The 23781-nt window shown below is 37.3% G+C and overlaps 1 protein-coding gene across 1 annotated transcript in view; it reads left to right on the plus strand.

The window, feature by feature from the left end:
• The first annotated feature begins 10358 nt into the window (after nt 1-10358).
• The window catches only part of LOC306873237 (protein jagged-1a-like), a 29436-nt gene continuing 16013 nt past the window's right edge, over nt 10359-23781 (plus strand). Inside the window, exons 1-9 of the mRNA XM_079422363.1 lie at nt 10359-10659; nt 11178-11486; nt 16226-16283; nt 18050-18307; nt 19231-19291; nt 20337-20467; nt 20576-20695; nt 22981-23094; nt 23484-23597. Of these exons, the coding sequence (XP_079278489.1) occupies nt 10513-10659; nt 11178-11486; nt 16226-16283; nt 18050-18307; nt 19231-19291; nt 20337-20467; nt 20576-20695; nt 22981-23094; nt 23484-23597 (1312 nt within the window). The 5' untranslated portion in view covers nt 10359-10512. The remainder of the gene's footprint in view (nt 10660-11177; nt 11487-16225; nt 16284-18049; nt 18308-19230; nt 19292-20336; nt 20468-20575; nt 20696-22980; nt 23095-23483; nt 23598-23781) is intronic.

The raw sequence follows: 23781 nt of genomic DNA on the forward strand, positions 1-23781 counted from the left end.
GAATGTGTGTGTGTAATAACAGAAAGGTCTGTGATCTGTGTCCTGCGTCCCTGCTTAGAGCCAAACTGAACTGGGACTTGACAGCTTGCCAATTTACACACACTCTCACACACACACACACACACACACACACACACACACACACACACACAGGGTCAGAAAGGGTGTGTTTGTTTTTATAGTGAACAATCATTCACCTGCAATAAAGCTAATCAATGAATGTAAATAAACACTTTTAATTATCTCAATAACTTTGATTGAGTCTCCATAAAGCACATTACAAGCATTTATTTGATAATTAATATCTTGTAATTCATTAATATCTTGTCCTCCCAAAGCACCAGAAACCCATTTGTAATTAAAAATGAAAAATGTGAATTTTTAGTATTTATTGCAATTTCTGGTTAGTAATGGTGTTATGATTATTTTTTATTATTTTTTCCAATTTTATGTTAATCTTCTCATTGAATGTGTGCAGAGTGTATTGTGGATGCTAGTTTTGCTTGTTTTCTTATTTCATTAAATAATTTTGCATTCTCTGAAGAAAATAGGTGTTGTTGGTGCATTGCTATAGTGCTGATATGGCTTTTTTAGCATATTCTGAGTGGTTTTTAGGTTGTAGTGTGGTCAAGTACTGAGGATTCCCACAGTCATCATTGTGGCATATTTGTGATGTGTCTGATGACATGAAAGTAAAACCGAAAGAAACAAAGGCAGAGAGAGTTTCCAGAGACCTGTTTATTTGCCGTTCCAGAGACCTGCACATAAAAGTGACCACAACAAATGAGCGGGCTGTGTGTGGGCTGTTTGAGCGATCGTGTGTGTGAAAGGCTCTCGACACCAGAGAAAGTGGACACTTGCTTTTGTCAAGATACTTTGGACTGTATGGAATGTAATTTATTCCTTTGATGCAAAGCTGAATTTTCAGCATCATTACTCCAGTCTTCAGTGTCACATGATCCTTCAGAAGTTGATTTTCTTAGCAATGTAAAAAAAAAAAAAATGTGTTGTTTTCTCTGGAAATACTAGAAGGACACCACATAACTGTGACCTTTGACCTTTCCTATGTGACTGGAGGAGGATTACAGGGTCATTATCCTGTAGTGAGGCTCCATGCTCTGCTCAGTGTGTGTATGCCTGTGAGAGTAAACACCAAAGCCAACAGTTTCACTCTCAAATGAAAAAATGTGTTACAATAATGAAAATACCCCATCGTGTATAGGCCCAATTAAGTTATATTCATACTTGTTAATCCTAACAAAATCAGCATTGAGAGAAAGAGAGAAAGTGAATCATGAATCACTTGTCTTGGTCAACTGGACGCATGGTCCTGGGACAGATGGGGGTTGACCGTATGCTGTTGCACCAGATGTGCTTACAATCACAGTTTGAATTCAATTTTGTTTGTGTCCATTTGTGATTTGCACGTTACACTTTTTCCTGTAACTATTTTTATTCTAAATCAACCATCTCAAATACAAGAAATACATATTTCATCAATCAGAGTGATCTAATTTAGCATCTAAGAAGCTAGGTAAATTTTTTATATTATAACCATCAGTTGATATTTCAGTCAAATAAAACTTTTTAATCTTCTCTTAAGGATATTTCTGATCTCAGGTAGTATCAATTTCAAAGTGTGTCATTTCTAGACCACTAAAACAGCCCCTAACAGAACTAATAACGGCCGCTACTCAAACAAACTAACGGCAATTCTTTTATTGCCCCTAGAGGCTCAGAAATGACACTTCACATTTAACATTAGTCACGTAAAATTAACTTTTAACACAGATGTCACCAAGAAAAACTTTTGAATATTTGTGGGGAATTTCAGGGCTGGAATGATTCAGCTGGGTGCGTTTCAATGAGATTATCAAATAAAAACACAATGTTCTTTTGCGGAATATGCGGTAAAATGCAGTAGGTCAAGTGTGGCTTTGTGTGCGTAATCAAATACAGCTTTCTATTTTCTCATGCAAACTGAATTATGGGGCTATTTACATAATTTACAGAAAAAACAAACACACAACCTATTCACAAAGTGGTGGATACAAACATAAGATTTCAGCTCCATAAATACACATTTGTCACAGCTGTTGGCTCTCCTCATTCTATCATATGGCAACCACTGGTCCATCCACATATAGATAGATAGATGTGACTTCATTACATTATGTTAATTACATTATGTTCTGCTAAACATTGCTGAAATCACTGTTTTGTTATCAGTAAATTGTTCATTTTTGTTGATGTTGATATGTAGTGTATATTTAGTAATTTTATTAAATCAGTAAGCCCTTTGAAGTAATGGTTTGCTGTCATTATAAAACAACAAAACATTGTTTAACGCTCCATGTTATCTGTTTTACAATCACTTATAAACCTCTTATTGCCTAATCTGCACAGTGTGACTGTCCCATTGACTGCCAAGTAAATAATACTGTCGAGACCCAGAAAAGTATGAAAAGCATCGTCAGGATATTCTTTATTGGCATCAATGGTTCCACAAAGAACCTTTACCATCCATGGAAACATTTCATTCCACAAAAGGTTCTTTAGATTATTAAAATGTTCTTCACACTAAGAAAAAAATATTATTTTAAGAACTGTTCACTGAAAGTTCTTTGGGGAACCAAATCTGGTTCTTCTATGGCATCACTGTGAAAACCCAATTTTGTAACCTTTGTTTTTAAGAGTGTACCTAAACTTTTTATGTAAACATATTACATGCATTTGTGTCATTTTGTACTTGGTTGATATTCCTCTGCCTCTATCTCCCATCCAGATGTGCTTGTTGAAGCTGTTGCAGCTCTAGCTCTGTTTTCAGGGTGTGAAATGTTTTCCTGACACATCAGGGATGGAGGAATTCAGCTCCCTCACAAGCGTGTGCAGTCTAGATCTCTTCTCCACACTCACACAATAGACCACTTTAGATCACTTTAAGACAAAATGGTTTTCATACTAAGCTAATGATTTGCTGCTTATTAGTAGCTTTGAAGCAAAACATGTTCAAAGTCAAATAATAAGGTCCAGCTCACAAACTAGAAATCAACTCACATCTATCAAAACAAATGCACACATGCAGTAACATTTTCTGATTCTATTGACCATTCTCTTACTGATGTTATGCCACTGTCCTGTGTTGTGGCGAGTGAATCACTGCGTTCCTGTTCTTTTATTTGCTCATTACTGTGTAATCAGGAAAAGCTGGTGGATGCGTCCTGCCGAGCACAGCTGCATGGCCCACGGTGCGGGGTCTCGGCTCGAGCTGGTCCCGTGTACCGCTTCGCTGGGAAGAGATGGGAGTTTTACAGCAAAACATCTTGAAACAAAACGTGGCCTTCACTGCATGATGTCTTTTTACCAGGTCACAGATTCAGCAAAGTCTCATGGGAACGATACATGTTGTGAAACAGCCAGCAAACTCACAGCCAAGAGAGATGGCTGTTGTTATCTGCAAAATGAACATGATTCAGATAAAAGAAATGACTGTATTTCATATATGACAAACATATATGACAAGATCACTCTTGATCTCTATATTTTGTACTATACTTATATACTTATAAGTATAGTACAAAATATAAGTATAGTACAAAATACTATAATAAAATATATTCTTCACTGACTTGATTATTGATCTTGACTTGATCTTATCTTATCTTATCTTATCTTATCTTATCTTATCTTATCTTATCTTATCTTATCTTATCTTATCTTATCTTATCTTATCTTATCTTATCTTATCTTATGTTTATTTTATTGACCAGTACAAGACCTATCTAATTTAGTTAATGAAAAGGTCATGTATCTCTGTCTGAGGTCATATTGCAGTCAGAGTAATTACTATCAGTCACTTAAAGATGAGGGGGAGTTTAGGACACACTTTCTCAGCACAGTTAGTACAATATAATCACACACACACACACACCCTTGAGATCCCACACATACTCTTCCATTGATTGATCTGTGATGACAATTTAAAAATGGATCCTTATGAGGACAAATGGGTCATGATTCATGAACACACTATAAAATGTCCTCTGTAATCTGACATATTCGTGAGTAAAACAAGATATTCAATGACAAAATGTAGGGTGGGTCTTATTTCATTGGGAATTTTTGAAAGGTGGGCGGCACATTCCAGAAGTCAGGAGGTCGGAGGGTGAAGAAAGGTTGAAAAATAATGCATTTGTGAAATTGGCCAAAAAGGATGATTGTTTTAGAGGTGATGAGGCAATAATGATGAATCACATACTGTATAAGAGCATATATTAAAAAAGAGAAAGTATAGGATAAGTCAATTAGACAGTGAGGTAAATGTGTGTTGTATGTGCCACTGAAATGTTGCTATTTTGTTTTCAAAGTTTTACCAAACGTGTGAACTTTGACCCGTGTCCTCATATCCTTTAATTATATGTTATACTACTGTGGTCTTTCTGTGTTGTTATCAAATGTCTTTGGTAGCTTTGGAAATGCACAGCATTACATTTGTAAGCCTTGTTTTTGGTCATTTCTTTTGTTCTTGAGAATCTTATCTTATATCTGCTAATCTGATATAAAGGTATGTGTGAGAATATATTTCCTGAAACACAGACTCATCACTTCAGTTCTCTCGACTACACAGAGCAGCTATAAATAGAAAACTGTAGAAGCTGCAACACTTTTTCATTGAAGAAAATGACAACATCTGGCCAACCTCACAGAGATCTGAAATGTGTTCGTCATATGGTCCAGTTGAAAGTATTTACAGTGTCTGGCTTGTGTTGAGCTATTTCATCTCCAGAAAACAAAGAAAGAATTGCAATTAGCTGCGTTTCCCCTTCAAACAAACTCAAAGCTTTCCTCAGCACGCACTCAAACATTAAACATTGCCAATCATTTTTCTTTGGCCCAAGATGAGGAAGACTGGTTTAAAATAATAATAATATATATATATATATATATATATATATATATATATATATAAAAAATAAAAATAATAAACAAATAAATGTCAGATTTCATAATTCAGTGAAAGTTATTTACCAGTTAAAATACTGAATGAATATTAATTTATGATATTAATGTTGCCCCAAATTCTGATTGCTTGTTGATATGAATCTATAGCAGTGGTTTTCAATCCTGTTCCTCGGGACCCACAGCTCTGCACATTTTGCATGTCTCCCTTAACTGACACAGTCCTTTGAGTTCATGGAGCTCTTTCCTAATGAGCTGATGATCTGAATCCGGTGCGTAAGTAAAGGGGACATGCAAAAAAATGTGCAGAGCTGTGGGTCCCCAGAAACAAGTTTGAAAACCACTGATCTATAGCAGGGGTAGGCAACGTCGATCCTGGAGTGTCACTGTCCTGTAGAGTTTAGCTCAAACCCTAATCAAACACACCTGAACAAGCTAATCAAGGTCTTCAGAATTACTAGGGCTACAGGCAGGTGAGGTTTTCGGCACGCCAGGACCAATGTTGCCTACCCCTGATTGTATTGTATTGTATTGTATTGTATTGTATTGTATTAAATTAAATTAAATTAAATTAAATTAAATTAAATTAAATTAAATTAAATTAAAATAATGTTTTGTTAGTGGATTTAATTTAGCAATTAATTTATTTGATAAATATATTATACAGGTCCTTCTCAAAAAATTAGCATATTGTGATAAAGTTCATTATTTTCTGTAATGTACTGATAAACATTAGACTTTCATATATTTTAGATTCATTACAACACAACTGAAGTAGTTCAAGCCTTTTATTGTTTTAATATTGATGATTTTGGCATACAGCTCATGAAAACCCAAAATTCCTATCTCAAAAAATTTGCATATTTCATCCGACCAATAAAAGAAAAGTGTTTTTAATACAAAAAAAGTCAACCTTCAAATAATTATGTTCAGTTATGCACTCAATACTTGGTCGGGAATCCTTTTGCAGAAATGACTGCTTCAATGCGGCGTGGCATGGAGGCAATCAGCCTGTGGCACTGCTGAGGTGTTATGGAGGCCCAGGATGCTTCGATAGCGGCCTTAAGCTCATCCAGAGTGTTGGGTCTTGCGTCTCTCAACTTTCTCTTCACAATATCCCACAGATTCTCTATGGGGTTCAGGTCAGGAGAGTTGGCAGGCCAATTGAGCACAGTAATGCCATGGTCAGTAAACCATTTACCAGTGGTTTTGGCACTGTGAGCAGGTGCCAGGTCGTGCTGAAAAATTAAATCTTCATCTCCATAAAGCTTTTCAGCAGATGGAAGCATGAAGTGCTCCAAAATCTCCTGATAGCTAGCTGCATTGACCCTGCCCTTGATAAAACGCAGTGGACCAACACCAGCATCACTGACTGTGGGTACTTGACACTGGACTTCAGGCATTTTGGCATTTCCCTCTCCCCAGTCTTCCTCCAGACTCTGGCACCTTGATTTCCGAATGACATGCAAAATTTGCTTTCATCCGAAAAAAGTACTTTGGACCACTGAGCAACAGTCCAGTGCTGCTTCTCTGTAGCCCAGGTCAGGCGCTTCTGCCGCTGTTTCTGGTTCAAAAGTGGCTTGACCTGGGGAATGCGGCACCTGTAGCCCATTTCCTGCACACGCCTGTACACGGTGGCTCTGGATGTTTCTACTCCAGACTCAGTCCACTGCTTCCGCAGGTCCCCCAAGGTCTGGAATCGGTCCTTCTCCACAATCTTCCTCAGGGTCCGGTCACCTCTTCTCGTTCTCTTTTCTGCCACACTTTTTCCTTCCCACAGACTTCCCACTGAGGTGCCTTGATACAGCACTCTGGGAACAGCCTATTCGTTCAGAAATTTCTTTCTGTGTCTTACCCTCTTGCTTGAGGGTGTCAATGATGGCCTTCTGGACAGCAGTCAGGTCGGCAGTCTTACCCATGATTGCGGTTTTGAGTAATGAACCAGGCTGGGAGTTTTTAAAAGCCTCAGGAATCTTTTGCAGGTGTTTAGAGTTAATTAGTTGATTCAGATGATTAGGTTAATAGCTCGTTTAGAGAACCTTTTCATGATATGCTAATTTTTTGAGATAGGAATTTTGGGTTTTCATGAGCTGTATGCCAAAATCATCAATATTAAAACAATAAAAGGCTTGAACTACTTCAGTTGTGTTGTAATGAATCTAAAATATATGAAAGTCTAATGTTTATCAGTACATTACAGAAAATAATGAACTTTATCACAATATGCTAATTTTTTGAGAAGGACCTGTATATATATATATATATATATATATATATATATATATATATATATATATATATATATATATATACACTGCAGTGCACATTCACTGGGTGTCTGTGTGAAATCTGAAGGATGGATGAGGCATTGCAGATCTAATATGTAACAATAGTTGCTCATTAACTGTTCGTTTTTTTCTTACTGACATGTTTCGCAATGTCGCTCCTGCAGGGAAATGACACGCAGGTCAGAGCAAGAAAGCAGAGGAGAGGCTGTGGGAACTGCAGCTCATACACTAACACACACGCACACTAACACAAAGCACCATATTACTGTAAAACATCCCAGATACTAATCCAAAAACAAAGTCAAAGGTAAACTAATGAATAAACAAACATGCAAATAGACAAAAGGGTTTTCTCATGAGGGTGAGGAAACCCTTGCCAAAAGTCATGCATGAATAAATAAGGTGTGAAAAGGAAGGTAAAACTGAATGCCTTGTGAACCATGGAGAAAGCGTCAGGTCCTGGCTGCTTGACAGCATATCACTGCCTGTGGCTACAGGCCTGGGATGCTATATCACTTTTGGTAAAGCGCCGTTGAGCAATTCTGAGGAACTGGGAGAGCCTGAGGATCCTTGATAAAATGCTTGATAGACACCTGGATTTATCTGAGTAGTTTTGTCAACACTCTGCCGTATCACACCTTAGTTGTTTCCTGAGCACAAAGGGATATGGAAGATGAGAAGGCAAGAGATTTCAATTTGTCAATAAACAGCATTCACAATTTTGCTTCCACAATGCATTGTATTTTAAAGTGAAACATGTGAGAGAAAAGGGCTTTCTCTGAAAAAAAGGAAAATCTCATGTAACCTGTTCCTACATCCATAATCAAATTATATTTATCCTGAAAAAATATAGAATAAAATAAAATAAAATAAATTTAAAAAATAAAATAATATTTTTTAAAATATTTAAATAAATAATATAAATATTTAAAATCAGAATAACATGCATGGATGAATTGTGCACAATAACATCATTAATTAGGGGCAATGTTTAATTTATGTAGACATTAAATTGTTTTTTTTATGTAATTCTGGTTTTGGAAAATGTACAGAACAGCAATACTATATTAAAGAGATCATAGTTGATTAGTTGTGAACTACACTACTGTTCAAAAGTTAATTTTTTAAAATAAATCAATACTTTTATTTAGCAAAGATGCATTGAACTGAACAAATGTGACATTAACACATTTATAATAAGATTTTTATTTCTAATAAATGTTGTTCTTTTAACTTCCTATCAGTCAAAGAATCTTGAAATAAAATCTAAGGTTTTCACAAAAAAATTAAGCAGCACAACTGTTTTCAGCACTGATAATAACAAAAAATGTTTCTTGAAATCAGCATGTTAGAATGATTTCTGAAGGATCATGTGATGCTGAAGACTCGAGAAATAATACTGAAAATTCAGCTTTGCATCACAGAAAAAAATAGAAAATATTTATTTTAAATAAAAAAAAACCCATTCTGATTTTACTGTATTTTCGATCACATGAATCGTACCTGCTCTCTTCCTTGTCTTGTCAATGTGATGCACTTCATTCTCAAGCAGAGGCTGAGGGGGCGTGTCCTAGGGAGGGGGTGGGCGGATCCGTTCCGGCCTGTGCCATAATCTATTCATGACAGATCTTTAAGGAGACTGAGACCCAGCTGCTCTAATTTAAAAATAAAGACCCCCACCTTTATCAGCCCCTCCTTCCTCCATCTCTATTTCACAGGAGACCCCCTTTCTTCTCCATCCCCCTCATTCCTGTCATGTTCTTTTCATTTGGGACTCCTCGAGCACGGACTGGGAGATGATTAACCGCTTCACGTTTAGCTTTGAAAAGAGCAGTTTGTCTTTCCAAGAAAGAGCCGTCTCTGACCAGCTGCCATTACAGGCATGAAAAGACTGAGGCTGTTTCTGTGCCCAAAACAATGGAGAACTAGCAGGGGTCCTGTGTTGTGATATGCTTATGAATAATATATGCATATTAACAGGACTGTCACAATGGCAGCGTGCGTCAAAACGTGTAGCAAATGAACCTCTTTAGAATGCAATCAAGTGAAGTAGTGAAAATGCAATAAGGCAGAGACAGGAGGAAAGAAGGTCAGAGAGCAATGCCTAATGCGATTCCACGGACATTCTTTGGCATGCTCACGCTCAGATGCAGGCTCATGGGGAACAACTGAAAAGAGATTGTGTGTGTGCTGTCTGAGATGTACAAACCTGGACAGGACTTCATTTTACGTGAATGAACATGACACTATAAGTAGAAGTGGATCTATTGTCTTATACTGTAATTTGGTGTTGATTAAGACAACGAAACATTAAAAATGTATTCCAGTGGGGGAAAAAAAGTGTGACATAGCAATTATAAACTAAACGGACTAAGGTTTAGTCATGTCAATATATTTTAATTTGTTTTATTATATTCATATATGGTAGTTTCGTACAAATAAAATGTACAATATCACATTTTATTTATTTTATTTTTATTTTATTCTGATATCCTTTATTATTTTATTTAACATTTAACAGGTATTATTATTATTATTTATTATTATATGGTAGTCTTGCACATATAAAATTATTAATTTTACATATAAATTATTACTTATTACTTTTATTATTCTTTAGAATTGAATATTGATACCCTTTATTTTTATTTAATATTTAACTGATTTTATTATATATTTATTATTATATGGAAGTCTTGTACATATAAAATTATTCATTTAACACATTGTTATATAATTATTCATTATTATTTTACTTTCAATTTACAATTTCAATTTTACAATTGAATCCCAATACTCTTTATTATTAAATTTTAATTGATTTTATTATACATTTATTATTATATAGTACACTTTAGCATCTAAAATGTACAATACATTTCATTTTATTATTTATAAATGCATTCCATGTCATTTTATTTTATAATTGAAATCCAACACCGTTTATTTAATATTTACCTGATTAAAAAAAATAATCCTTCAAATAATTAGGCCACAAACAATTGGTTTAGAAAACAAGGTGGATGTAATTTGCATGCATGGCCCCGCCCAATAATGAATATGTAATCCTCGCTAGTGTGGGCCCCGCCCCTCCCCCGTGAACGCGCTGTATAGATGGAGCGCTCTCCTGGCCGCACTCGCAGCTTTTCCTCTCCAGTCCGTGAGCATTGTTGTAAAAACAGAAGGACAATACAAGAATAGAGTGGCGGATAATAGAGCCTCAAAAGGGGCATCAGGGAATCTGTGCGCTATTGGACCTGAGTGCATGAGGCACTATATGAGAGCCGTGTGTTGGCTGAAGTTTAGTTTCACAGGCAGCGAGCAGACAGACAGAGGAGGCATGACTCTGAGACGGAGTCCAAGTTTTGCGGTGCTGTGCGTTCATGTGCTTTTGCGGTGCCTGTGGATGAGGGTACGTGCGGTTTGGCTTTCATATGTGACATATGACAACTGGTTTATGCGACGCAATGTGAACATGCATTTGTGGATCGGATGACACTAATTCGATCTCATTAGATGCATTTGGATTTTGAGACTTTCTTTTTGCAGTTTACAAAATTTTCGTAGGTTTTTTCTTTATTTTCGTAACCTTTATCCTTTTCTATCAAAATGCCTGCTACGGAAAAAGCAGAAAATCGAAGTGTGTGCAAAGACCTTTTTACACTGGAATAGAATTGAAACTCGGGTAACCTGATGTCCTGGGTCTCGCATGCCCTTTCTTGGACTTTCTCTCAAAACTTTTGAGTTTAAAAGGCTTTTATAGACTTTTTGACCGATTTTGATTCTTTATGCACACAATTGCGGTCAACAGCACATCTTTGCACACGATTTTGGCGCATAAATTCAAATGAATAGACAGAGAGATGACAAAGATAGATGTCCCATGTGACAAATACTGTACTCTTAATTTTGCATGTTGTTTTGTTGCAGGTTTGCGAGGCATCGGGGCATTTTGAGATGCAGGTTTTGTCCATGCAGAACTTGAACGGGGAGCTGCAGAGCGGCGCGTGCTGTGACGGCGCGCGCGTCGCGGCGGACCGCTCATGTACGGCGGACGAGTGCGATACGTTTTTCCGCGTCTGTCTGAAGGAGTATCAGTCGCGGGTGTCTTCGGGAGGCCCGTGCAGCTACGGAAGCGGATTTACTCCCGTTATCGGTGGGAATACTTTTTCTGTCAAGCCCCTCGACGGCGCGAGCGATAAATCCAGGATCGTGCTGCCCTTCAGTTTCGCCTGGCCGGTGAGTTGAAATCGTAATCTGATTAAACAAGTCTGGGACTATGGGAGACCGGGGCAAATTGTCACGCGCTTTACCACAGTAAATATTTCCCACGGTGGGTTTATTTGTGAAAGTCAATTTGTGTATTGACTATTTGTTCAGAAGAGCCATAAAAATTATGTTATTGGCCATAAAAAATGTGTTTACCCTGGACCACACAAACAGTCATAAAATTGAGTTTTATACATGTATCATGTATACCTGAAAACTGAATAAATAAGCTTTCCATTGATGTATGGTTTGCTAGGATAGGACAATATTTGACAATGCATTCCTGTATGATGACGCTCAGGTTGGACAGGGGTTGTTTTACCCCACCCACAGTCGGCCAGTATCCTCTCAAAATAGCAGGACAATGCGCTATAAAACACCTGAGCTTATCTCCAGCACATACTGATGGACATTCAGAGGCTGTTTTACACACAATGGCCAAAGGAAACTGCTTTAGATATCCAGTCAGACCACCATTGATCATTTAAGGGGGGTTATCTCTCTATCTCTAATTCTCTTAATGAAACCTGTAGAGAGCTACCTACCTAGGCAGCATTTTTGGGCATCATAGGTGCTCTGCTAGTCCAAAACGTGCATATGATACTGGAAAATGAATGCTGTCTAGGGTGGTCCACTAGGTTTTGAGACATCCAATAATACAACCTTCAAACGAAGCATGCATTCAGATGTGAGGGTTTATATGACCAGTGCTTATATACAATATTATGACAATATAATGCTGTATGCCAAAATAAGAAATGACAATACAATAGCAAATAACAAATGAACACATATTCTACAAAATATTTGCTTAAAATTCACAAAACAGTTAATATAACAAGGTTATTGTCGGTTATTACATGGTTATTACACATGGTTATATGCTGATAATTTCAAAAATAGTAAAAGATTGGCCAATTATTCATATTAGATGTATTGTTCTATGAATATATTTTGCTTGTGATCGCCCAACATATAGTTTTTTTTTTTTTTTGGCCATTTTAAGATTATTGCCATTTGCTGATTACCAGATACGGTTGATTTACAGAAGTGTTAGTCCCCCTTTAGTTAGTTCCCAAAGTTGTCAATGAATAATATAAATTTTTTGGGTGTGTTTAAGTAAAGACTGTGCAAAATAAGTGTGAATTTTGTTAATTTTGCAATTTTGCAATCACATTTGTTATATTTTGCTTTCCCTGGGAATCGAACCCATGACCTTGGTGTTACTAGTGCCATGCTCTACTATTTGAGCTACAGGAAAGCCTGCAACTTTGTTTTGAGCATCGCCCAAGGCAGATCTGATTGTGGCATCTATTTTTCTCCACTCTGAATTTGAATGGTGCAATTGTTTTTGCTGAAGCCCATGTTTACTTTCACAACTCATAAGGCCGAGCCGTCAGTACGAGGTCAAAGCAAGTCAGTCTGATAGTTCAATTAGGGCTAGTTTCCGTGGCAGCCGCGCTCAAACATCTCACCCCCTGCCCACGTCCATCAGAGCGGTCCAGGCCTGCCTCACAGCTGCTCTGAATGGAGATTAATTAGACATTGTCATCTTGCATGCTTTCTTTTCCGTCACAAGTCTACCTAGCAATTGAACTGTGCACAGCCTGTGACGCTGGATTGTGGGATGGCGGTTCAACAAAGTGGGTTTACAAAGAAACACAGGGAGTCTTTGCATGAGTGTGTGTGTGTTCTGATCTATTTGTTGTTCGTTTTTGCATCATCAGCGGTGGTCAGATGAAAATGCAGGGTGTGTGTATGGATGTTTCAGACAGAGTCTTGGAAACCAGCATCCTGCTGTTAGTGAACTTGGATGAGAAGAAGACTAGAAGATTGATTGTACTGTAGATATTTCATGCTTCACCCTTAAAAATCTTTGATGGTTTCGTGAATTCAGCTAAAACTTCTTGTTAAGAACCTTTTTCACTGTATAGGGTTTGTTGAGTTGCTCTTTGGTTCTTTGGAGATGTTCTGTTACATTTAATAGGTTTTCAGATCCATATATTGGTTTAAGGGGTCTCTCAGTCATAATAGCATCCTTTTCATTTATGTGAAATTAAATATGGCAACTGCTAAAGGTCTCTAAACCCTTAAAAATAAAGGTTCTGCATTGGCATCGATGGTTCCATTTAGAACCTTGAACATTCACTGAACCACTATAGATGGAAAAATGTTCCTCACACTAAGAAAAACATGGTTCTTTTAAGAACTGGTTGCTTAAAGGTTGTTTAGGGAACCCAAAAATGGTTGTTTAGGGAACCCAAAAATGGTTCAGGGGGAAGTCGTGGCCTAATGGTTAGAGAGTCGGACTCGTAATCGAAAGTTTGCGAGTTCGAGCCCCCGGCCGGCCGGCAGGAATTGTAGGTGGGGGGAGGGAATGTCCAGCGCTCTCTCTACCCTCAATACCACGACTGAGGTGCCCTTGAGCAAGGCACCGAACCCCCAATTGCTCCCCGGGCGCCGCAGCATGGCTGCCCACTGCTCCGGGTGTGTGTTCACGGTGTGTGTGTGTGTGTGTGCATTTGTTCACTACTCACTGCTGTGTGTGTGCACTTGGATGGGTTAAAAGCAGAGCACCAATTTCGAGTATGGGTCACCATACTTGACAATACGTCACGACTTTTTTTTTTTTTTCTTTTATAGAACTGCTGTGAAAACCTCATTCTGGAAACTTTATTTTTAAGTCTGTGGGTTGTGAAACCCTTTTGGGCACCTTTACCTATTACTTTCACTTTATAGAAGTTCACTTGTGAGGTTCTGATTAAAGCTGGCCGATATAATAGATATATATTTGCAATGATTTTATTGGAAATGTAACTTGAAGCAACATCAGTAATATCGGAAAATATGTTGTACGTTTAATTCAATTCTGTGAATCAAACTATATATTTCAATAATCCAATGCGTGTAATTTTTTAATGTATTACAGGTTTTGTAAACAATATTTTGATATTTATATTGGCACATATAACTGAAAATGATCAAATATTCTTAGTTGATTCTAGAATAGTTTCTAGTTCTTGCATCAAATGCATTGAATATTATCGGTTACACTGACAAGTTCATTGAAATGATTGTTCATCTAATTGAAAGAAATGTGCTTTTAAGCCATTTCTGAGCAAATACATAAATATTGATATATAAACGTTGAATACGGTCAAACAAACATCTCTGTCTGAGTTCTGTCTGAGAGGTTCTTCATGTCTTTCTCACACTGTCTCTAGTTCAGATCACTGAGGTGTCACTTGTGGATGAATCCTGTAGCCCTGCTGTGTCTTTCTGTGTGTGAGTTTGAACTCATACTGCACTCACTCATCTGACTTCACCGTCAGTTATGTGTGTGTGTGTGTGGATGGATGGATTAAAGCTCATAAAGGCCTGTAGATCCCTCAGACTGCAGAGGCAGGAAGAGCCGGCATTACCGGTGTGTGTGAGGTCATCTCAGAGAGCCCTGATGGAGTAAATGCTTTTGCTGTCTGTCAGAATCAGCTTGTATTCTGAGAATATTTCTCGAGCTGTTTCTGTCAGTTTCTCGTTTTTTTCTTTTCCTCAAACATCATCTAACATCCCATCGAGAGTTTTTCTCACACATTTATGCACACTCCTGTCTGTCCTGTTACTTATCTTTAGTTGATGAAGAGCCAGATAGTGAAAGTAGTTCAGTGATGTCTCCTGATAAAGCACAGAGTGATCAATCATTACAGTGTTTGTGCTGCAGCGCTGTCTTAATGTTCCTCAAACATTCTGGAATGGCTTGTTCTAAACCCCTGACCTAAAATATGAAAGTTCTGCTTTAATTAATTGAATGTTCAGTTAATCATAGAATCCTGAAAAATGTATCCATGCTTAGCAACAATATTTAGCAGCACGACTGTTTTCAACTTTGATACTAATAACAAATGTTTCTTGAGCAGCAAAGCAGCACATCAGAATGATTTCTGAAGGATCATGGGCACTGAAAGGCTGCTGAAAATTCTTAATTGCTATCACAGGAAATTACATTTTAAGATATATTCAAACTGTTAATTTAAATTGTAGTAATATTTCACAGTATGATAAAACATTTGAAACTTTCAGAAACATTCATAAATCTTACTGACTCTACTGAATGGTAGTGTAACCATTTTTGGTTTTTGTCAACTTTATGCTTTAAGGTTAAATTATACTTTTAAATATTAAAATGTTTAATTTATTTAACTGTCAGAATTTTAAACTTTTCAATTCAAGATTAAAATTAGAAATTTCACATTGTCGAGCATTGATAGAATGTCTAGAATAGACATTGATAGAATGCATATTTTTAACCATTTAGCTCTAAAATGAGTAAAAACCTTTTGGTGTAAAATTATATGATGAGCATATTTCTCATTGGTTTATCATTTTTCACCCCATACTTACACCTTGAAGTCTTTCTCTTAATTTGGACTAAATCGCACCCATTTTAGACAACTAGCTATATAACTTAAATCAGCAGAATTTGAAACACTAATGTTCAAAGAAGACATAAAAACTCGCAATATCACCAAATGTGAGATTTACTAATAACACAACACTAGGCCGATGGGGCGAGTGGCATTTCTGTCAACTGACCTGAAGCTCTCTCACCACTGGATCATTGTGAATGAACATAAAATGAACATTATCTAATTTAAAGTGATTCTTTGAGATTGTGTGTAATGGTGATTTAATATGTTTTTTCTTTCTTTCAGAGGTCCTATACGTTGATTGTGGAGGCTTTGGACTTCAATAATGACTCGAGCACTGGCAGTGAGTATCTCTCTCTCTCTCACATACACACACACACACACAAACACACATGACTGGTCAGTTATCCTTGTATTGACTCTCCATAGGCGTAATGGTTTTTATACTGTACAAACCGTATTTTCTATCGCCCTACACCAACCATACACCTAAACCTACCCCTCACAAGAAACTTTCAGCATTTTTACTTTCTCAAAAAAACTAATTCTGTACGATTAATAAGCTTTTGAACCCATGGGGACCTCAATTTAGGTCCCCACCGTTACATGAGTCCCCACGAGTCTATGTGTATTCAGGTTTAAGTCCCCACCAGGATATATAAACCTGTACACACACACACACACACACACATTATTCTGTATATTTCAAGAGAGTACAGTCAGAAAGTGACAATGAGAGAGAGCGTGCCTGAAGGCAGCATGCAGCTTGTGTGTATTTCTGTGTATTTCTGTGCGTTTGTGTGTTGTGGATGGTTGGCAAACACTTCCTGTTACTAAACCGCTGCCTGCACCTGCTTGCATTCATCAGTCTTTTAAACACATTGTTATAACTGTGAGACAATCTTACACACATGCAGCAGGGAGTAAGTTGGAAATTTGGGTCATTACTTGCAATAGTTTTGTGTAGAATCAAAGATGTATGTGTGCATAAACTATCTTTATTATTTATCCCATTAAAATCTAAATAGGTGTGTTAGTGTGTGCCAAATCTGAACAGGAGTGCAAATATTGACTTGTACTTAACACCAACATGTCAAGTAGCCTTTAGCATGGGTCCAGCTTCTGTAGTGCAGCATTCATTACCACTCTCTCTCTCTCTCTCTCTCTCACACACACACACACACACACACACACACACATATATATATTATATATATATATAAAAAAAATTTGGTGTATACAAAAGTAAAAACACACACATATAAATATATATATATAGTGTTTTTTCACTCTTGCACTATGGTGTGATGTTTCCAGCATCATGCGGGTGTGTGAGGAATCGTCTCGCTCTCAGGTAAACAGCAAGGAGAGGTAACAGTGAGATCTGGCACTGATGACTGTCCTCCTGTATTTCTGAAGGATAGGTTTGGGTCAAGACAGTTAGTTCTCCTAAACCATGAGCCACACACACTTCACACACTCCTCTCACAATTTACAGCCCTTCGGCCAAATACCTCACCGCTGTGCTGGATTCTGGCCTGCCCTGAAAAAATTACTATGAAATTGCTGTGCCCAGTTGTAAACAAAGTCTATAGTACACTGCTCTTAAAGGGACAGTTCACTCAAAAATCTCTCATTGTTTTCTGTTTACATGTCCTTTGAAACACAAAATGAGATATTAAGCAGAATGTCTGAGCTGCTCTATTTCATACCTCAAAAGGTGATGGTGATTTTTACTATCAAGCTCCAAAACGATTTAGATCTATTAGTCATGCTAAGCTATCATATGGCTTCGGAAAACTGGAAATACTGGGTGAAAATCATATAAGGGAACATTTGTGATACTTTTAGGGTTTTATTTGTCTATTTTGGTGGTGTAAATTGTATTTTTGTTGTATACTATAGACATTAAGCCTAATATCTGCTTTTGTGTCTTAGAAACCTTTCACCTTTAAGCCATTACACAAATCCGCTTGTTATGATCAGAGTTTGTGTGCGTGTCAGGGTTGTGTAAGCTGGCGTAATTTCACAATCACACTGAGTAGAGGTCTAATTAAACCACAGCTGTCCGTTAAAGTGTCCATTTCTCTCTGTCTCTCACTCCTGTAGGCATTAATGGTCAAGTCATAGAGAAAGCGGTCCAGTCAGGCATGATCAACCCAAACCGTCAGTGGCAGGTCTTGAAATACAATGGCCCCGTGGCTCAGTTCCAGTACCAGATTAGGGTGACCTGCGATGAGCACTACTTCGGCTTCGGCTGCAATAAGTTCTGTCGGCCCAGAGATGACTTCTTCGGCCACTATACCTGCGACCACAATGGCAACAAGACCTGCTTGGAGGGATGGGCCGGCCCAGAATGCAACACTGGTAAGGGGTGGAGCCTTTGTCAGATTTACAGTGCTGTTGTGCACAAATTTATGGATTTCATGCTCGAGGTAAAATACTTCACATTTCATATTTGAGGTCTGCTTCCATTGGGCACGTTAAAGTTTTGCGTGCACACTACCGTTTCAAAGTTTGAGGTTGGTAAGATGTTTTAATGTTTATGAAAAAGTCTCTTGCACCAAAGGTGCATTTATTTGGTCAAAAACAGTAAAAGCGGTAATTGTGAAATATTGTTACAATTTAAAATAACTGTTTTCTGCTTGAATGTATTTTAAAATGTAGCTTATTCCTGTGATGCAAAGCTGAATTTCCAACATCATTACTTCAGTCTTCAGTGTCACATGATCCTTCAGAAATCATTCTAATATGCTGATTTTATGATTGAGAATCATGTTTATTAGAATTAAAAACAGTTGTGCTGCTTAATATTTTTTTGTTTTGTTCTTTTCAAGTAAAAAAAAAAACAAAACAATGGAAAATCACTTAAATTTGTTTTTCAAAAAGTGTGGGAATGGGATTTAGGCTCAGTCAGACTGGACTCATACTGGCTCTGAATCACTGACCTCACAGGGATGTTGTTATTTGAGATTGTCACTATCACAACAAAGCTTTGGCACACACACACACACACACACACAGCATCCCGTCTGCCAGCTAGCGTGTGTTAGTGTTTGATACGGTGTGGGTTTGCAACAGTATTAGGGTGGATTTTATCTCTGTAATAGTGTTTATTGCCTCATTCACTCACGCATGAAGAAACACGAGTGGAGGGGAGGAGAGATGACATCATGTTGGCAGATGATGTTGAGAGCGGCTGGGATGGCGTGATGAGAGAGAACTGCTGAGATCACACAGATGGAGCTGATAGCAGTAACCATATTCCTCTTTCTCTCTTGTTTCCTTAGCCATCTGTAAGCAGGGCTGCAGCACTGAGCATGGCTCCTGTAAAGTGCCTGGAAACTGCAGGTAACACATAACATTTATTTATACAGATAATGGATTTAATGATTCTTTTACAATATCAAGAGAGCTGACTTATGTCTAAAAAGGCAGCGCCCTTCTAAGGTAGCATGCTAACTAAAAAGCCCATGGCCTCATAAGTAAACTCAAACGAATTTTCGAACCCAATTTTCTGCACTGGCCTAATGTGACTGATTTTGAACACCACAATGGCAACATATAGAATCTCATAACTAGGGCTGCAAAAATTGATTTTTTTTTATTGTAAAAATTGCAATTGTGCTTTAATTTTTTTTTTCTTTCTTTATATAGCTTTTTATAAAGAGGGTTTCTGTGCATTTTTGTACTTTTGGTCACATTTGTTAATATATATTAAAATTTTAATACATAATAATTATCACATTATTTTGATTATTGTTGCAATTAAAAATAATATACAAAATAAATATTTTAATTGTAAAAATACTTTTCCCTGGAAAATACAAATAATATTTAATCATAATAATAATAATTACATTTTACAGTACAACTGTAAAATTACAATACGTATTTTTATGTTTAAATTTGCTTTTTTCATGTTCAAATTTTAAACCATGAAGCATTTGGCAGAAAACTGCATGAAATCCTCCTTCCAAGTTTAATTTTAAGTGTGATACTATTCTGAAATAAGCAATAAAATACACAAATATTCAATAAAATAGTCTTGTAATTAGGATTTTTTATGAAATTGTGTTTTACTCATATTTTTAAGTATTGAATTGTTTATATTCAACATTTTGTGTGTGATTTGTTTACTGTACAATGCATTATAAGATTTCCTTATCTGCAAAAAAAAAAAAGTCATGCATTTTGGCCTAACAAAGTCTGAAAAAACAACATAAGGTTGCCACATACACTTAGCAGCAGCCTTTGCGTTGCAAGTGCCCACATTATGCCTTAGAATCATGTCTAGGTAGGCAGCTCACTAGATATTGGAGCAGAGTCACATTATGTCAGTGATTTCAGTGCATGTGGTACAGTATTTTCAGAGGTGATGCTCTGCCCTTCACAGGTGTCTGTACGGCTGGCAGGGCGAGTACTGTGACCAGTGTATCCCTCATCCCGGCTGTGTGCACGGCACGTGCGGCGAACCCTGGCAGTGCCTGTGTGACACCAACTGGGGAGGGCAGCTCTGTGACAAAGGTAATTCTATTCTATTCTATTCTATTCTATTCTATTCTATTCTATTCTATTCTATTCTATTCTATTCTTCAGCTTGGGTCATTTGTTGAATTGTTTTGCATGGGGTAGACTTGAACACCTGTGGCACACGGCAGCCCTGTCTGAACGGCGGCACCTGCAGTAACACGGGACCAGACAAATACCACTGCGCCTGTCCTGATGGCTACTCGGGACAGAACTGTGAGAGAGGTGGGTCACACACAAACACACACCCCTCACATGGCTGATGTCCACCATAAGCATCCTGCAAAAAAAGCTGAATTTCCAGCATCATTACTCCAGTCTTCAGTGTCACATGATCCTTCAGAAATCAGTCTAATATGCTTATTTAGAACTCAAGAAACATTTCTGTACATTATCAATGTTGAAAACAGTTGTGCTGCTTCATATTTTTGTGGAAGCTGTAATACATTTTATTTCAGGATTCTTTGATGAATAGAGGTTCAAAAGAACAGCATTTATTGAAATGAAATCTTTTTTAACATTATAAATGTTTACTGTCATTCTTGATCAAATTAATGCACCCTTGCTGAATGAAATTGTATTTGATGTGAGGAATATTCCACATTCATGGAAGTACTGGAGAAAAACCATCATGGATAAAATTCTTTTTGATCTGAATTTTCCAAAGAAGAAAAAAAGTTCAAGATGTTTTCTTGAGTGCACAGCTTGTATGTTTTTGATCAAAATCACTCACATTACTTATCAGCGAGTCATCAAATTAAGCCATGTATCGTGTTGCAGTTCATGTCAGCCATCTGGCAAGAAACTCAGTTTTATTTACTTGCCAAAACCAAATTTTACTCACATTTGGCACTTGGTGAGGGTTAATTTTGAATCCTGCTTGTCTATATTTCTCTTTTTCGATTTATTCTGGATTCTGTCATGTCTTTCTTTGGACAGGAGATTTTTATGTGCAGTAAGGGAGAAAAGAGCAGAGAGATACACACGCAAACATACACTTACTAATCAAGCAGTCCGTATCCTGGTCAAGCCGAAGAATGCAGTGTTCATTTTTTGGAGGTGCAGCATAATGTATCACATCGTGTCACATATGTGTGTTGGAAAAATAGATCTGTTGCTCGGGTTGGTTTGGCACGATGTGTCTTCTGTCAAACACACTTCACCAGGCCATCCTGGATGCAATAATAGAGATATTTTCTTGTTCTGCTGTTTTCGTTTTGCTCTGGTTTGCTTCGTTTTTTGTTTATCCTTTTTCTTGTCACGTTTTATTGGAAATACAAGCTCACGGCCTCTTGCTACACTCGTTTGTTTTTGTTGGTGGTCTCTGTGCGGTGTGAGAAAGGCCAAAGGGGCTTTCCCATCCACTGACTGATCTGATAAAGAGCGATAGAGCGAAGAGAGGGAGTGACTGGGAGATTGAAAGGGGGAAAACCAAGACGTGACCCTGCCTGACTGTCCGTGAACTCTAAGACAATGTGATTTGATGCAACAAAACTCACACTGATCCTTCTCTCTCTCAGTTGAACATTCAGCTGACCCTTTGCTAAACTCTGCGACCGTTGCTTGCTCTGAGAAGCTTTACAGAACGTCTCATGATCTCTGAATTAGGGAAAAGCTCAGTTTTCAGTAAAGCTTTCCAGAAACAGAGGACTTCTATATATTTGAATTAGAAAACTGTAAAATATTTTTTGTGTGTGTGGCAGATATAGTGAAATGTCAGTTTGCATACTGTAACTGAACATTTGTATTTCCACAGCACTGTAAAATAATAAAAAAAACATTTGTCATAATGTACAGTCAGTCGGTCATATTTATTTGAGTTATTTTATGTAGTTATTTTAGTATTTATATACTATTAGTGTATTTATCAGTATTTTGAATTGGTTTTGTATCTTTTCAGCTTTTGTTTTAATTTTTTGTCATTTTTATTATTTAAAAAAATATTTTGTATTATTATATTTTTATTTAAATTTGTATATATTTAGGTTTTTTTCAGTTTTAGTTTTAGTAATTGTAGTACTTATATAAGCTTAACTTAAACAACTTCTTCAGTTAGTTACCAAGACAAAATTTCTAATGTTTCTTTGTAACGTTTTCATCTATTTTATTTTATTTTATTTTTTCAATTAATAAAATAAATTTTTAATGGTTTTCATTATCAATAATGAACAGTACATGAAGTGGCTACTAACCAACTAACTGGTTGAATAAATAAATGGACATTATTTTTTGATTTGAGTTTGAATTATTTTATTCTGTGAGTGGAAAGAGCCCGTGGAGTCATAAGATGACATGAAACAGGCAGAGGCGCACAGTGCTGCTAGATAGAAAGGGAGTTTGTCATTGTTTGGCAAATGTGTGGTCCATGTGTTTTATTTTGGGGTAAAATGTCTGTGTATTTTGTGCATTCCTTTGGAAAATGCTGTTATGTCTCAGTTTTGCTTTGATTGTGTGTGGGCATTACATTGTAACATCTCTCTCTCTCTCTCTCTCTCTCTCTCTCTCTGCAGCGGATAACGCCTGCCTGTCTGAGCCGTGTCTGAACGGAGGCAGTTGTGTGGAGTCCAGTCAGGGCTTTGAGTGTCAGTGTGCACCGGGCTGGATCGGACCGTCCTGCAACATCAGTAAGACATCAGTCTCAAACTGCTCAAATTTTTCATACATCAAACTACTTTGAAGGAGAGAACAGAGCCATATATAGAAACCAGAATGAGACTTGGAGTTGGCCTCTTTTGACTCAAGCCAGAGAGCAGCCAGAATAACTGCATGTCATCACATTAAAATCACTCAGAACACCTTAGCAACGGCATAGCAACACCATTTGAACTTTTTAAAGTCACTTTTTAGTGACTTTATGGTATTTGTCCCTTATTCTACAAGAAAGTAAAACATGCTTATTAGTTTTGTTTTTGTGCTTAAAAAAATTATTCTCATATATTAGAACAAAATAACTGAAACAAAACTCAGAATTTCAAAAGTCTCTTAAACTATGATGTCTCCTCCTCTTCCTCAGATGAAGATGACTGCAGTCCGAACCCGTGCAATCACAGCGGCTTGTGTGTGGACCTGGTGGACGGTTTTAAATGCATCTGCCCCGCACAGTGGACCGGAAAGACCTGTCTCATTGGTGTGTGTGCGTGTATCTGTGCCCCTCTGCTCCCTCTCTTTCTTTGAGTCAGGGTGTATTTGTTCAAAAATCCAATTTACCGTGGTAACCAAGTCAGCCTTGGAAGAATTTAAGTACCAGACCACCATGAGACCCCCGCCGCTGATTCATACGAGAGCGCATTTACAATCCATTAATACACACG

Source organism: Barbus barbus (genome assembly GCF_936440315.1).
Source record: "Barbus barbus genome assembly, chromosome: 7".
NCBI lineage: Eukaryota > Metazoa > Chordata > Actinopteri > Cypriniformes > Cyprinidae > Barbus > Barbus barbus.